Source organism: Esox lucius, chromosome 14 (assembly GCF_011004845.1).
Source record: "Esox lucius isolate fEsoLuc1 chromosome 14, fEsoLuc1.pri, whole genome shotgun sequence".
NCBI lineage: Eukaryota > Metazoa > Chordata > Actinopteri > Esociformes > Esocidae > Esox > Esox lucius.
This window is the reverse complement of record NC_047582.1, coordinates 29,750,914-29,766,531: the sequence shown is the minus strand read 5'-3', so window position 1 is coordinate 29,766,531 and position 15,618 is coordinate 29,750,914. Positions and strand designations below refer to the sequence as shown.

The window sequence follows — 15,618 nt, the reverse complement described above, 5'->3', positions numbered from 1 at the left end:
TATATAGTTAGCTGGTGAATTAATTGATCCTGCAGTGTGAATTTCCAACTCTGGACCATGGTGTTTGCAAGTGGATCTACTGTGGTTTAAAGCACAGGTGAACCCATGTGAGTTTTGTTCCAGGATTGTGATGGAGAATGTCTGTCTGACAGCTTCCAGTCCATAGCCCAATGCACATTTTGACAGCTTATATTGTACATACTGTCTTAGGTACACTTCAGGGAGGAATGGATCCAAATGTGGATCATATGTAACAGTACGAAACCTCAATATTTTCCACTTTAATTTGGTAAAACGTTTCTACTACAAAATGCAAAAGGAAAATGTTTCCACCAAAGTTCCTGTCAAATCCCAGGAAAGTACAATTACAAAATAGCCTACACACAATTCTGAATGTAAAATCATTACAATGGATACAGTAGTTAAAAGCTCTAAATATTTTTAAAGCACCTATGGTAGAGTTGCTGAAATATTAGTATGGAGATTTCTTGCAGTCTCCTAAAACTAGTAAACGTTCACCTAATCGCTTATCTAGCTGTGTATTTATGCGTTCTGCTGGCAAGACAAAAACATAACTTGACACTATAACTATTATGCTCTTCATACAGGCTTTCTGCAGTGGTACTACGTAGTACCAGCTCAAATTCGCTTCATAATATTTTCTAAATGTTTTAAGCCCTACTGCAATGGTCTGGCTGTTACTACATGATGTAAATCATTTCACAGTAAATAAATCTCTTTACATGTATAAAATCAAACCCTTCTCTGAATGAAGACAGTCAACTGTGCATTTTCTTTTATGATCTATAAACGCAATTACAGTATGGCATTGCGTCAAGCAACTGCATAAAAATTAACAATAAGAAACATCCCCCTGGCAGTTTTCTGCGAATAACAAATAAACCATAATGGAAAATATCTGATCAAAAATGTTACAAAGCCATGGCCATAAGCCCTGGCAACGTTCTATATTGTATATATGGCTAATTAGCAATGGAAAATTGTGGCATGTTATGCCATTTGAGGTCCTTAAAAAAGGGAGACATCGCATCAAGTCCAGATGTCTACCTCAAACCCACACCACCGCGGTATAGCGTCAACTCGTAATATCTCAGAGTGCGTGACCCGGGAGAACCTAATGTTGACACCAATATGCTTTGCATGTAGATGGTACATTTCAAAACGGTCTGCTGAACAAAATCCCACCTTAGGATCACAAATGACATTACACAATGATATGCAAAGTACACATCTGAGGTATTTAAAGCATAAAAAAAAAAAGCGATTTCTAAACACAAGGTTAAGTGTACTAAAAAGGCACGGGAAGAGGTTTCTAAGTCATTGGTTTTACAGGAAAATGCATAGTGAGTCCGCACGGTTTACCTGAACCGGACAGGGGATCGGTTTGGAATGCAACCCCTACCCGGTGAAAAAAAAAAAAAAAAAAGCCATCTGATGCGAGAACCCCTCTGTGAGGCCAGGCAAAACGCTGTCGCCTTCCTTTGCCAGAATCACTGCAACACAGTCTAAACAGACAATGTCCAAATGACCGCCGTCAAGGTGTCTTCCCAGGCCACCGGGGACAGAGCAAGCGCTTGGGGCCTCTTTTGAAGGTAAGGAGAAAAAAAGAGACAAAACAGCTCAGTCCAGGCATGCCAAAGTTGCTCCGCTCTCTTTTCAGTTTCTTGATTTCTGAGACGCTAGCCAAACAGGTCCCAGTGACACCAAGCCAGGCAGGCCCGCAGTGGATCCGAGTTTCAGTCATCGGGATGGGGGTCCGTTTGGAGGACTGAGGCGGTTAGTGAGTGGTTCTGGGAGTGGGGGGGGTTGGGGGGGGGGGGGGGCTCAAGTGCTGGAGGTCCACAGATGCATCTGTTTGGCGATCTGCAGGACAAACACGATGTCGGGGCGCTGGTCCGGGTCGGGGTTGATACACATGCTGACCAGGTCTCGCAACTGTGGATTACACAAAACTTTGCCATTATCGCCCAAAACCCTTTAGCCCGTTAAGATTCTAACACATGGTACATGTGAAAGGTCTTTTAATGAGGGTGATGATTCTGCTGTCTCTTAACGAGATCAAAACATTTCAACCAAGGAAATGTGGGTCGCAGATGGTTAAACTGCAACCAAACTACACAAAGACTGAACGCTTGAGTTCTGACCTCTGACTTTTGACATTTCATCACAAGACATGTTGGCATTTTAAAACCATGTGCAGAAGCTTCAGTGAATTGGTGAACAACGAATTCTTTTTTCAGACGCAGGAAGTGCCTAAAGCACTGATCACTGATCTGTGTTCTGTCAGTTTCTGGAAAAAATTGTAACTCTCTAATGCCAATCAGAGGCGATGGAGAAAAGAAAAACACATTGGTGACAAAATGTCCTGCTCCTCAATTCCCCTGAACTCTGATTTGAGTGGCGACATGAGCCTGACCTTTAAATCGCCATAGCAGCTTACATGGAGCTGTCACTTCACTCAGCGAAAAAACAAGACTAGGGGAGCGAGAGCGAGGTTAGAGAGAGATGGAGAGACAAGGTGAATGGGAGACAGGTGCAACTGGAAGATGGAGGAGAAAAAGAACTGAATGAAAGACTGGTAGAGGGAGACAGCACTCTAAAAGAACAAGACAAGGAAAGAAAGGATTGGATGAAACAGCAAGAGAAGCGACAGACTTTCTAACAGACAAGGACAGAGACAGTCAGATGGGCTGTACCAGAGAGGAAAAGCAACAGAGATGGTTAGTCATGGTAGTAAAAGGCAGACAATGCTATGTGTGGAAGGGTACTATGGTAAAATGAGTTAGTACAAGGCTTCGTATAGCCCCATTTAAAGTGCTGTGAACCTCGCTGCTCATCTGCCTTGGTCCTTTTCTGTCATGGTGGTTGGATCTAAGTCAGTCTCCGACAGTGCTCTCAAAATGCCAATGGTTGCTCAGAGGGGCTCCGACTGAGGCCTTTGGCTTTCTTGGCTATCTGAAGTGCAACTTCTGATTCATCCTTTATTTAACCAGAGATCACAAGGAGATTTTCATCTTTATTTCAAATTAATCCTGGCCTAGAAATCAGCAGTAAAACAAAAGACAACAGAAGAACATGAATTTAAGACCTTTAACTGAATAAGAGTGTTTAGAAGAGCAAGTTTAAAATATGCAAGATGCATTCGGCAGCTCTCCAGTCTATGATTTAAAATCAACATTCGAAATCAAATAATTTCAGGTCAGCAAATTGTATCAAGACATTCGTCTCCACTGCAAAATATGTTGAATTGCTGAGAACATGCTTTAAAAAATGTGATTATTTCCCCATAGCAAAACGTGTTTAGTTGTAGGAAATTGACTAAAAAGATTTTCTCTCCAACGTCGAGAGGGACAGTATTTTCATCCAGCTGGGCTGCCCCCCAAACAAACCTCACCTAGGGCACCGGAAAGGCTCTGGCCGGCCCTGTTCTGGACTCTTACCTTCTCAGAGTAATGGTCAGGTGGTAGTGGAGGGTAGTCGCACTGCTCAATCTTCTGGCACAGAGACAGCAGATTCATCTTGTCCCCATAGAATGGACTCTGCAATGCAGCCATCTGTAAAGGGAAAGATCATTGACTATCAGAGTGGACCCCACTTTTTCGGGAGCTTTCCGGACCATTTGTACGTGCTGAGATCACATTCATCAGCGCAACAACAGGGCAATGCTCACAGATACCGTAGGTTACGCTACAGTTTGTCAACAGTGACTGTTGTAGAATTAGTTCACAGGAAACTATGTTCTCTGTGAGAGTATGTGAGGGTGAATGTTGAGAATAGACAAATACAGAATGAGATCTTAACATGTACTTCTAGACATTTATTTAGTCAAAAGGATGGCTAAAAAACAAAATCTGCTGTGAATATCTAAATAAAGAAATTGCCATTATACTAAAATCCCACCAATGTTTATCCAGTGTATGTATGTATGAAAGGTTCTTGAAAGAATTAAGAAAAAGATAACATGAAACAATATTGTGCTTTTCGCATGAGGTGCAACTTCCCTCGCAAAAGTATTTATAGGTTAGTCATCGCTCAGGCATTTGAGATAATACATAATGCCTTTGGAAAGTAATCAGATTTTGTTTTGTTACAGACTAAATTAATAATTTACTAAATAAATTTTTGTTCTCAATCTACACACAGTACCTCATAATGATAACACAAAAACATGTTTTTATAAATTTGTGCTAATTTATTAAAATAAAAAACTGAAATATCTTACGTACAAAAGTGTTTAGACCCATTATTCAGTACTTTCTAGAAGCCCATTTGGCAGTGTTCTCAGCTTTGAGTCTTCTTGGGTTTGCCTCTATTAGATTTGGGCAGCTGTGCACACCTAGATTTGGCCAGTTTCTTTCATTCTTCCTTATAGATCCCATGAAGCTCTGTCAGATCAGGGGAGGAACTGTCTCTGAGAAGCATCCACATAGCATAATGCTCCCACCACCATGCTTCATCGTAGGGATGGTATTAGCCTGGTGATTACCATTATCTTGTCTTCCCTAGACGTTCTGCTTGGCATTCAGTCCGAATAGTTTTTTGGTCTCATCAGACCAGAGAATCTATCCTTGTGTTCTCAAAGCCCTTGAGGTGGAATGTCATGTGCCTTTTACGCAGAAATTGCTTCTATCTATCTACCATAAAGGCTTGATGTAGTCCAGCATAGATGATTGCAAAAACGGGAGAACCTGCCAGAAGGACAGAGAAGCTCTTTTAGAATGGCCATTGGGTGCTTGGTCACCACCCTAATCAAGGCATGTCTTACTTAGTTTGGGCCAGACGACCAGTTTAAGAAGAGTCTTGGCAGTCCCAAACTAGTTATATTTCACATTTACAGACCACAGTGCTTTAGCATATTCAAAGCTTTAGCAATTTTTTATAACCTTCCCCAGATCTATGCCTTTATTAACCTCAAGCTAACCTTGAGCCGTCATTATTACAACCTAGAGTTGCAGAAGCCAGTTCAACATCTAACCACGTGAGCTTAACAGCTCATAAATAATGAAAGAAGAAATACATACTTTTAAATTGCAATGGGAAATATATTTAATCATCCATTGACTTATTTTGTGTAAACCTTTCACATCCCTTGCCTGGTACTGGTGAGAGGGACTGAGTGGACCAGACCAGTAGAGATTGTTCTATTTTTAATAGGGTGAAATTTGATAATTGTTGTCACCTGTGACCCTAAGCTGTGGCCCGGGCTCATTAGCATGATCAGCGAGTGCCAGGTACAGGGAAGGCAGGGGAAGGAAGGAACAAGAGAGGAACAAGAATACCAGGTGCACAAACTATCTACCACTGCTTCAGTGCAAATTCTGAAAACATTGTAGTGCAGAAAAAAAAAGTCCTTATGTTAACATTCTAGATTTCTATAGTAATTTGTATATACAAACTATGTACAGTGTACAATATGTGACCAAAATATAGGCTGTATTTCTATACGTTAATTAGATTCAACTGAACCCACTCCAAAGGCACTGTCATCAGCAGCAAAACACAAAGGATTACTCTCAAAGCAAGTTCACAGACACCAGAAAAGAAGAACTTTGTAGTGTGTCCAGTGACATCTCCCCCTTCACTGCATTTGTCTAAGTGTATTTGCGTGCATGCACGGGTGTGTATTGGAGAGAAAGAGTGTCCGGCAGGGTTTTCTCAGACTGAACTCTCTTCCACACAGACTCAGTGAAGCCCTGTATCCAGAATTAAACAAAGGAAGAGACATGGGAAAATAGAGCGAGACAAGGAGAGGAAAACTGAACAACATTTTCTATGCAAGAGCCTGACAGAGAGGAAGGACATTCCATGCTGATGCAGCAATGAAGACTGAGGGACAATGAAGGGCCATTCAGCTTCGCAAAGAGCAGAGAACACAGTTCCTCAGGAACACCGAGCTCTAGTCATTATTAACAGACAACACAGTTCCTCAGGAACACCGAGCTCTAGTCATTATTAACAGAGAACACAGTTCCTCAGGAACACTGAGCTCTAGTCATTATTTACAGAGAACACAGTTCCTCAGGAACACCGAGTTCTAGTCATTATTAACAGAGAACACAGTTCCTCAGGAACACCGAGCTCTAGTCATTATTAACAGAGAACACAGTTCCTCAGGAACACCGAGCTCTAGTCATTATTAACAGAGAACACAGTTCCTCAGGAACACCGAGCTCTAGTCATTATTAACAGAGAACACAGTTCCTCAGGAACACCAAGCTCTAGTCATTATTAACAGAGAACACAGTTCCTCAGGAACACCGAGCTCTAGTCATTATTTACAGAGAACACAGTTCTTTGGGAACACCGAGCTCTAGTCATTATTTACAGAGAACACAGTTCTTTGGGAACACTGAGCTCTAGTCATTATTTACAGAGAACACAGTTCTTTGGGAACACTGAGCTCTAGTCATTATTTACAGAGAACACAGTTCTTTGGGAACACTGAGCTCTAGTCATTATTTACAGAGAACACAGTTCTTTGGGAACACTGAGCTCTAGGACACTGAGCTCTATTATCAACAGAGAACACAGTTCCTCAAGAACAGTGAGGTCTAGTGATTATCAACAGAGAACGCCAAGTTCACGACTGACAGAAGGAGCATAGTCACTGACAGTTTAATATTGTACCAGCATGAGTCAGCATCCAGAATAATGGATTTTTTGAGCTGCATGAATGAGCTGTTTCTGTTATGTTTGTGCACACACATTCATACAGTCAAATAATTAGTGGGATGGGAAACTTCTTTTAAATGTTAACATTTGAAGTGAGGAGTAAGGGGCACATTTCCTCCAGAGGGTATTTGATTAAAAATCTCTTTCATTCCTACTCTACCTCCCACCTGCTTTTCTATACCTCACTGAGGTGTGATACGATGTGGCTGTCATGTGACCCCTAGATCTCTAACCACAGCCAGGGCGCCACATATTCTAAACCTCACAGGAATGTGTTGCCGCCTGTAAAAATATGCAAAACACCAAAATATCTTTTAACTCTAGTGTAGTCTAATTTCTATGTAATTGTTCTGGGAATTACAAATCAGAGTTTATCCTACAATTACACAGGCAAGGCGGGTCTCTGTCTATTTGTCTCCCAGCCAACAGTGGTTTGGCTTTGTTTATGTTTTGTCTCTGTATTAGCCCTACTTTGCCAAATCATTTTTTTTTCTCTAAACTTCAGACGATTCAATGTTTTTTGGAGAGCTTCTGAGTGTGTAGGATGGTGTGCTAGCCCATCAATAGCACTTGCCCACCTGTTCAACTACCCATAATCCTGGCTGATGATTATGCTGAATTAATTACCCAGAAGCCCAGTAACTCCCCGGGACAGAAGTTAGACATCACTGGATAGAGTGACCAGAAGAAGTGAACTTACCTCATAGAGAAGACATCCCAGAGACCAGATGTCTGACTTGAAGTTGTAGCCGCCTTCGTGGATCCTCTCTGGAGACATGTAGTACGGTGTCCCCACTGAGACAAAAAGGGTGTGGTGTCAGTCCACGGCTTTATTTTAACATTAAATCTTGAATCCGAAAATTATACCTTAGGAAAGGAAGTGTTGCTGTTCTGATAACTACAGCTGCGTACATTATTATTTATTCATTATTACCACAGAATTCACACTGATGTGACTATAGGGACAATACCGTACAGCATGAAGAGGAATACTCATCCCCCAGCATTGTTATGCATTTGTTGTTATTGAATAGATTCCCCAGAACAGCTGCAAATAATATAAAGAGAAACCAATACCAATATGTAAAACAGCTCACTAGCGACAACACACTGATTCTTGCTTTGGTTTGGGTGACAGTTGATCCACAAAGCCATAAGGCGTCATACGCTAATTGGCTCCGGAATCATTCCATTTCCAGCCCCCACCCCCCTAAAACCCAGCTCATCTATCCATCTCCACCTTAAGGGGGGACAGCAGACGCAGACGCTGAATATATTTGCATATGCATACGCATGCATAGGTCAGCGACCTTAATGAAGCTATGGCACTATGAGCGGTTGCCAAGGAGACGGCGAGGGCTTGTTAAAAAGGCGCTGCTCTCTGAGGCTACACCCTGAGTAATTGTTAGAGGTGTGTGTGTGTGTGTGTGTGTGTGTGAGTGTATGTATGTATGTTGTCCTGTGTGTGTGTGTGTGTGTGTGTGTGTGTGAGTACATGCAGGCCTGAATGTTTTTGCATGTCTCAGAAATGTACACTTGTATGTTTTTTTATAACATTATAAGCTTGATTTTGTGTATGTGAGTATGTGTGTTGTCTTGTGTTTGTGTGTGTGTTGTCCTGTGTGTGTGTGTGTGTGTGTGTGTGTGTGTGTGTGTGAGTATGTGTGTTGTCCTATGTGTGTGTGTGTGTGTGTGTGTGTGTGAGTATGTGTGTTGTCCTGTGTGTGTGTGTGTGTGTTTGTGTTGTCCTGTGTTTCTGTGTGTGTGTGAGTATGTGTGTTGTCCTGTGTGTGTTGTCCTGTGTGTCTGTGTTTACGTATGAGTAATTGTGTTGTCTTTTGTGTGTGAGTGTATATGTGTGTGTTGTGTGTCTAGGTGTGTGTTCCTCTAGGAACGTAATCGTTTGTGGTCCCGACAGTTTCCTATGGCGTCCTAGAGCAGTGCTCCTCAAACTGGGTCAATAATGGCTATTGAGGATGAAACATAAGCCACTGTAATATCTCAAATCAACAGTGTATATTATCAACTCTGGGCCACAGTGATGCACTAATTACACATTTGAACAGAGGCGATTTTAACATGAATTCACTGTGAGCTTGAAGGTTTGACAGCCACCAACCTAGAGAGTGGGCAGCAGTGGTCTTGGAGCTGAAGAAGCGACCCAGTCCCAGATCTCCCAGCTTCACCTCTCCTGTAGCAGTGATGAACACGTTGGCTGGCTTGATGTCTGTCGCCAAGGGAGACAGAACCACTTATTCCGTTTAACAAGACCAAGTCCAACTGACACTAGAATAAAGGAACATTTTCCCTTTAAAGCCAAAATAAGGGTGATTGTGGAGAAAGAGAGACAGGATCAGGGAATTAAAAAGAAAGAGACAGGATGAGTGAATAAAGACAGGGGATGGTAAAATAACGAGAGTGACAGGATGAGTGGATAAGGAGAGACCGGGTTAGTGAATAAAAAGAAAGACAGGGTGAGTGAATAAAGAGAGAGAGACAGGATGAGTGAGTAATGAGAGACAGGATGAGTGAATATTGAGAGAGACAGACAGGATGAGTGAGTAAGGAGAGAGAGACAGGATGTGTAAATAAGGAAAAGAGAGAGACAGGATGAGTGAAAAAGGAGAGAGAAACAGGATGAGTAAATAAGGAAAGAGAGAAACAGAATGAGTGAATAAGGAAAGAGAGAGAGAGACAGGATGAGTGAGTAATGAGAGACAGGATGAGTGAAAATGGAGAGAGACAGACAGGATGAGTGAGTAAGGAGAGAGAGACAGGATGAGTGAAAAATGAGAAAGAAACAGAATGAGTGAATAAGGAAAGAGAGAAACAGAATGAGTGAATAAGGAGAGAGAGAGAGATGGGATGAGTGAATAAGGAGAGAGAGAGACAGGATGAGTGAATAAGGAGAGAGAGACGAGAGACAGGATGAGTGAAATAGAGAGAGAGAGACGAGAGAGACGGGATGAGTGAATAAGGAGCGAGAGAGAGAGACAGGATGAGTAAATAAGGAGCGAGAGAGAGAGACAGGATGAGTAAATAAGGAGCGAGAGAGAGAGACAGGATGAGTGAATAAGGAGCGAGAGAGAGAGAGACAGGATGTGTAAATAAGGAGCGAGAGAGAGAGAGGATGAGTAAGTAAGGAGCGAGAGAGACAGGATGAGTGAATAAGGAGCGAGAGAGAGAGACAGGATGAGAGAATAAGGAGCGAGAGACAAGGGAGAGGTGAGAAAAGGGAAAAGAACAGTTGTGAGATGAAGTCAGTGTTGTAAGTGGACTGAGTCAAAGAGGGGGAAATGTAAAGTGGGAACTAAAGAAATAAAAGCTGGGGGGGGGAAGACAGGAAGTGAGTGATGAAGAGAAGTCAGTGAAGGAGCGATGAAGAGAAGTCAGTGAAGGAGCGGTTGTGGCTGGTTACCGCGGTGCATGACTCTACGGGAGTGCATGTGCTCAAGGGCGCTACACAGCTGGACGAAGTATTTCCAGATTGTCCTCTCCGGGATGAGCCGCCTCTTCTTCTTAAAGTACTGTGAGTGAGAGAGACAGAAAGAGGGAGAGGAGAAAAGACAGAGGGAGAAAGAGGGAGAGGGAGAAAGAGAGGATGGGGAAGTTGCAAAAAACTGACAGCAACAGAGCTCTAAGGGAAGCCTGGATTCACCCTATACATCCCATCTCCCCCTTGCTCTCATGCAGACACACCCTACACACACACACAAACACACACCCTACACACACACACACAAACACACAGACCCTACACACACACACACACACACACACACACACACACCTCAAAAACCCTGATTCAATGTCAGACAGCACCCCAAAACAGTGCGAAACATCTAAAGAATTATTCATCTGTGCATTACCATTTAACCCCGTCCATGCCTCTGTTTGAGTGGGTAATGAGAAGACATTTGGGAAAAGCAGCCTAACGAGATTTGACACCGCCTGCGCACAGAGCCCAGCACCTAATTAACACTAATCTGGCTAATTAAACTGCCCAAACTTTGTTTAATGCCCCAAAACAACAAATGTTTGTATTTTCTTTTCCACTATTTTCCACCCACAAACTTCTTTGTTTTTTGTTGGGGGGGGGTAAAGCGAGTTTTTAATGACAACTAGAAAGCTTGCCGCTGGCGAGAGATGTTTTCCACTGTGATCTGCATATCGGTCGAGTAGAGAGCTTGGAATTAGGAATCTCTTTCTACATCATTATAATGATGCCTTGAAAAATGAAAAACAACGAAAAAGTCAATCTGAAGACAGAGAAGTGAACAGTTTCGGAGAGGAACTTTTTTGGAAACTATGCATAAAGAGAAAGGCAGCCCAAAATACTTATTTTATATAGTTCCAAGTAGGCTACTTTACAAGTCCTGAGATGGAGAGACCGTGTATCTTCAAGGGTAACACAGTGAACCATCAAATGTCAGGAGAAGAGAGAAAGAAGAGCAGATAATCTAGTAGAGGAAGAGGAGAACGAAGGGGTAGAGATGGAGGGAGAGAAGGCTCGGCCAATTAACAATGACAAAAAAGAGAGATCAACACAAAGACGAGAGAAATGAGACAAGGAATAGAACGAGATCTGGAGCAATGAAAGGAAAAAGCAGAGGAGGAAAAGAAAGACAAGAGGAGAGCTGCATGAGCAGACAGAGATAAGAAGAGGGAGACAAAAACAAATGAGGAGGGAGGGATGACAGAGAAAGGAATGAGAAGAAAGGGAGAAGAGAACAGATTATATGCAAGGGTGATCAAAAAGCAAGGAAGGAGGAGCGATGAGGACTGGCTGTATAGAGAAGAACACTGTGTTTTCAAGGATGTGTATATTACTTTCTGCAGGTTTGGTGTGTGTGCGTGAGTGCGTGCGTGCAATGGGGCATGACAGCATCAGGCCGGTGGAGGTACAGGGATGCAAAGCAGCCTGGGGACTTACCTCTCTCGCCTGATCTAGCGCTCACACACATTTCACAAACATACTGCCACACAATCACTCTCTCTCTCTCTCTCTCTCTCTCTCTCTGTGTGTCTGTCTGTCTGGTTGTCTCTCGGTCCTGGTCCTGTCAGTCCCAGCAGACAATGCAGTGTTTTCATTTAAAGCCCCTGAGGTTTTGACTTCACTCTGCCTTTCAACACCCAAAACCAGCCACCAGTAACCAGTCAGGGACCAGCGGCTTCAGTCTGCCCAGCATCTGACCTTTAACCCCTCACCTTTATCATCTGAGAGAGATCGCCTGCATCCGCCAGCTCCAGGACGATGTTGAGCTCATTTTCCTCGATGAATGAGTCCAGGTACTTGATCACATTGGGGTGGTTCAATTGCTGTAAGGCGCCACGAGAAAAAAGAAGCCTGTCAGTTCAGTCTTCAGTCTGAGAAGGTGGTGGAGCATTTCCTTATTATTATAAATCTATTCTAAATACATCCAAACTGTTTATTTATAATGTCTCGAGTGTTGGATATAGACATGTTCACACAGGCAGACCAATTCTGATCCTTGCTCTGCTAGTTTACACTAAATGTTATTAGTCGAAAGACTGATCAGTCTAAAAAAATATCTAAATATTGGGCTGCTTTCATTAATGCAATATTGTTGCTCAGTCGAATGTATCAACCATGCTAACATGTACAGCCGCAAAACACCACAACAGCCGCACAATCCTGAAGAACAACTGATCAAATCATTTCGACGTGCTTTTCTGTTGCTCATTACGAGAAACAGGATTTCCCCCAAGATGCACATTATAAGTCAGCATCACTTGTAAGGTAACAGAAAAATACTAAAACAGTAATGTTGACTGAAAAATTTGGAGATTTTGCCTTAGCTGCGCGAATTCAGATCTAAATAAGGGGTTTGCTGCAGAATCTTTCAAGTAGAAACGTGTTCACTGGGCAGGCCTGACAAGGTCAGTGCCACTGGATGGACAGCAAGCCAAAGCAATCACAGAAGCTTTTCATGCCATGAAACCCAACCCTGTACATTAACACAGACAAACCTCATTCTCAAATAATTTACATTTACACTTTATATAAAACAGAATATACATTTTTAACCCCCTGAAACTCTGTGTCCACATATGAGGACACTATGTTTCAGTGAAATAAACCCAATGTCATCATACGAGGACATATGTTTTGCCGAAAAGTACTTCCTGTTCAAAGACAATGCTTAGATATTATACTTGTCAGGTCCTGCTAATCCCACATAGCTAAGAGAAACAAATGCACACATTATCAAAGCTCAGGTTTTAGGAGGTTAAGATTAGTATTTCACGCCTCATTGGAAAGGACCCCCCTAGAAACAATAGAATACATATTTCTGATTAACAAGCAGTTCCCCTTTAATGACAAGAAGAGTATTACGTCTGCATAATAGCCCGATCTGATGGTTGACTTCCTATACATAAACATGGAGGCTTCAATCAGATCCTCCAATATCCTACCTGTTTGTGTTAGTAACACAAACAGGTATAATATTGCCTGCAGAAAAACAGTGCCAGGAAAAGGAGTTAACTTTTCAAATGTTCATTGTGGTTTATGAAACTGACCGTTATCCATCTTATGACTTTTTTCTTAAATGGTGACTCAGGATAGTGAGTCAGGATAGTATTTTCATTTCCTCAAATTGGATTTAGTTATTTATAGATTTTGAATTGGATAGAATTGTGAGACACAATAACCCAACAGAGCGGAACATTGGCTTTACCCGGTTCACTGGCAGTAACCCAACTCAGTGGACTCAACCCCTCTGAGTGGACGCAACCCAACTCAGCGAACTCAACCCAACTCAGTGGACTCAACCCAACTCAGTGGACTCAACCCAACTCAGTGGACTCAACCCAACTCAGTGGACTCAACCCAACTTACTGCTTTTAACCCAACTCAGTGGTCTCAACCCAACTCACTTGACTAAGCCAAAATTGCTTGACCAAACCCAACTTTCCTTGTGGTGTCTGTCCTGAGATTGGTCAAGGACAAAACAAATTGCAATTTGGCATTAAATAGATGGATTTAGGGTAAGACCTGTGACAGTCTATTTTCTCGTCCAGGAGATGCACTAATACACGAACCCACCTTAGTAGGGTTGCAACAACTAATAACTAAAAACAACAATAACATTGATAATTAAAGTTGCTGGAAATTAATATGACTATGGATTAAAAGGGTCAAGACAAGACGCAGAAAAGAATACCTTCTGAAAGATTCAACGAGGGGAAGTCATGACTAAGAACTTCCAAAATATGGGACCACTTCACTTTTTAGAAGTCGAAACGAAAACAGTTTGAGGCTAAATTTGAAAACCCTCACTGCGTGGAAGCATGACTGTAATGCTTAAGCATTAAAAGAAAAAACGCATGGCAGCCATGATGACAGAAGATGAATAGTGCTCAGCACGGCTTGTTAATATTATTCAAATTCATCATTCATTTTAATTTGTATTCATAGAGTTACATTTTGAATTGAGAAATAGTTCATATTGAATGCATGGCTGAGTTAACCAACAAACCATTTAAAATATCTGAAAATAACCCTTACATATCATCAGTTAATGTTAGAGTCAGGAGTGGAAATATCCCCACTACCATGGCTGCAAGTAAAATGTGGAAGGTCTGGACGTCTGCAAGGCATGTACTTCCTTGAAGGTGTGTGAAGGCCAATGACAAGATTTGTTTTGGTTCACATACACTGAGCGCTCCAGAAAAGAAAATATATTGCATTATAGAAAGGTTTCTCACAAGTCTTTGGGAGAAAAACGATAATATAACGTTAGCTAGCTTAGTTATGTGTCCGAGGGAGACTCCTTGATTCCATTTCCTGCTGGAAAATAGTGTTACAACCTGGTGTTCTCTGCAAAACATAAAGTAAGACAAACACACATTGTGTTTTTTTTCACCAAACCTAATGAATAATCGACTATTGCTCAGAAGAAGCAATTACATTGTCTTTTAGTTAGATTTAACCTTGTGCAAAGTGTTCAAAATCTGCATATAATTGTTCCAGCTAGTGCTAACTAGCACAATTATGGTTTTATTTTCCCTAGATAGCCATCAACGAGTCTCTGAAGTACGGCAAAGATTCTAACGCTTGTAGGTAGCCCAGACAGCGTTTTGATTGGTTTATCTGTTTATTTTACAGAGTCAAGTAGATAAGGAAAGGGCTCATCAAATGAAAGTCTGTGTTCATTGCTTCAGCATCGACGGTTGGAAGTGCCACTGTTTCAGACCAGTCAGTAGGCTCGTAGTTAGTAATGATAGTGTCAGATCCTAATGGAGTTATAGAACCGAAATTCAACTCACTGCCGATAGGTGGCGTAAAACTTGCATACTGCACCTTTAAGCATGTGCAACATGGAGTTTGTGTATAGTCAAGCAGCTCCGCCTAGCTACCATACATAATGTTACAGAATTAACCCATTAGTTCTATATTTCTCCACAACAGTAACGTTGAGGCATTTAAATGCATTACGATTTCCATTAACATTTTCAGTTTCCGTCTAAAAAGTCTCTCTACCAGCTTCATGATACTTCATGCTTTACCAAAATCCATGAAAATTATATAATGATAGGATTTGCACGATTTATTTGTTTCATAACTACTGCCTACAGTTGTTTTAATAAAGGCATTGTAAAAGGATAAGAAACACTCTGAAAACGTAAATGTAAATAAAACACTTGCATTTAATTCTGGAATTGATTAATTAATTCTGGAATTGATGTATCTGATTAATCAAATTAGTAACCAACAGATTAATCAATAATTAAAATTGTTGTTAGTTGCAGCCCTACACCTTAACTAAAGGCGCATGAGATAAAACTCCTTTCTTATGGCCTCATACTCCTTTCTGTATGGTGCTTATACAGCGACACAGATGAATAAGCGTTTACAGTATTGGGTTACCTACATAGCATCATTGGTGCTGGCGGCAGTTG

General features: G+C 41.7%; 1 protein-coding gene across 5 annotated transcripts in view; it reads right to left on the bottom strand.

Moving 5' to 3' along the window:
* Nucleotides 1-266: 266 nt before the first annotated feature.
* nek6 (NIMA-related kinase 6) overlaps nucleotides 267-15,618 on the bottom strand; it is a 71,123-nt gene continuing 55,771 nt past the window's right edge. For 4 of the 5 annotated variants that reach the window (XM_029125067.2, XM_029125068.2, XM_029125069.2 and 1 more), the window contains exons 5-10: nucleotides 11,902-12,012; nucleotides 10,112-10,220; nucleotides 8,813-8,920; nucleotides 7,394-7,488; nucleotides 3,462-3,575; nucleotides 1,846-1,956 (exon numbers count right to left, since the gene is read on the bottom strand). In XM_029125067.2, coding sequence (XP_028980900.1) covers nucleotides 1,846-1,956; nucleotides 3,462-3,575; nucleotides 7,394-7,488; nucleotides 8,813-8,920; nucleotides 10,112-10,220; nucleotides 11,902-12,012 — 648 coding nt within the window. Of the gene's footprint in view, nucleotides 1,957-3,461; nucleotides 3,576-7,393; nucleotides 7,489-8,812; nucleotides 8,921-10,111; nucleotides 10,221-11,901; nucleotides 12,013-15,618 lie in introns of all 5 variants that reach the window. The other variant, XM_029125065.2, reaches the window with a different exon arrangement.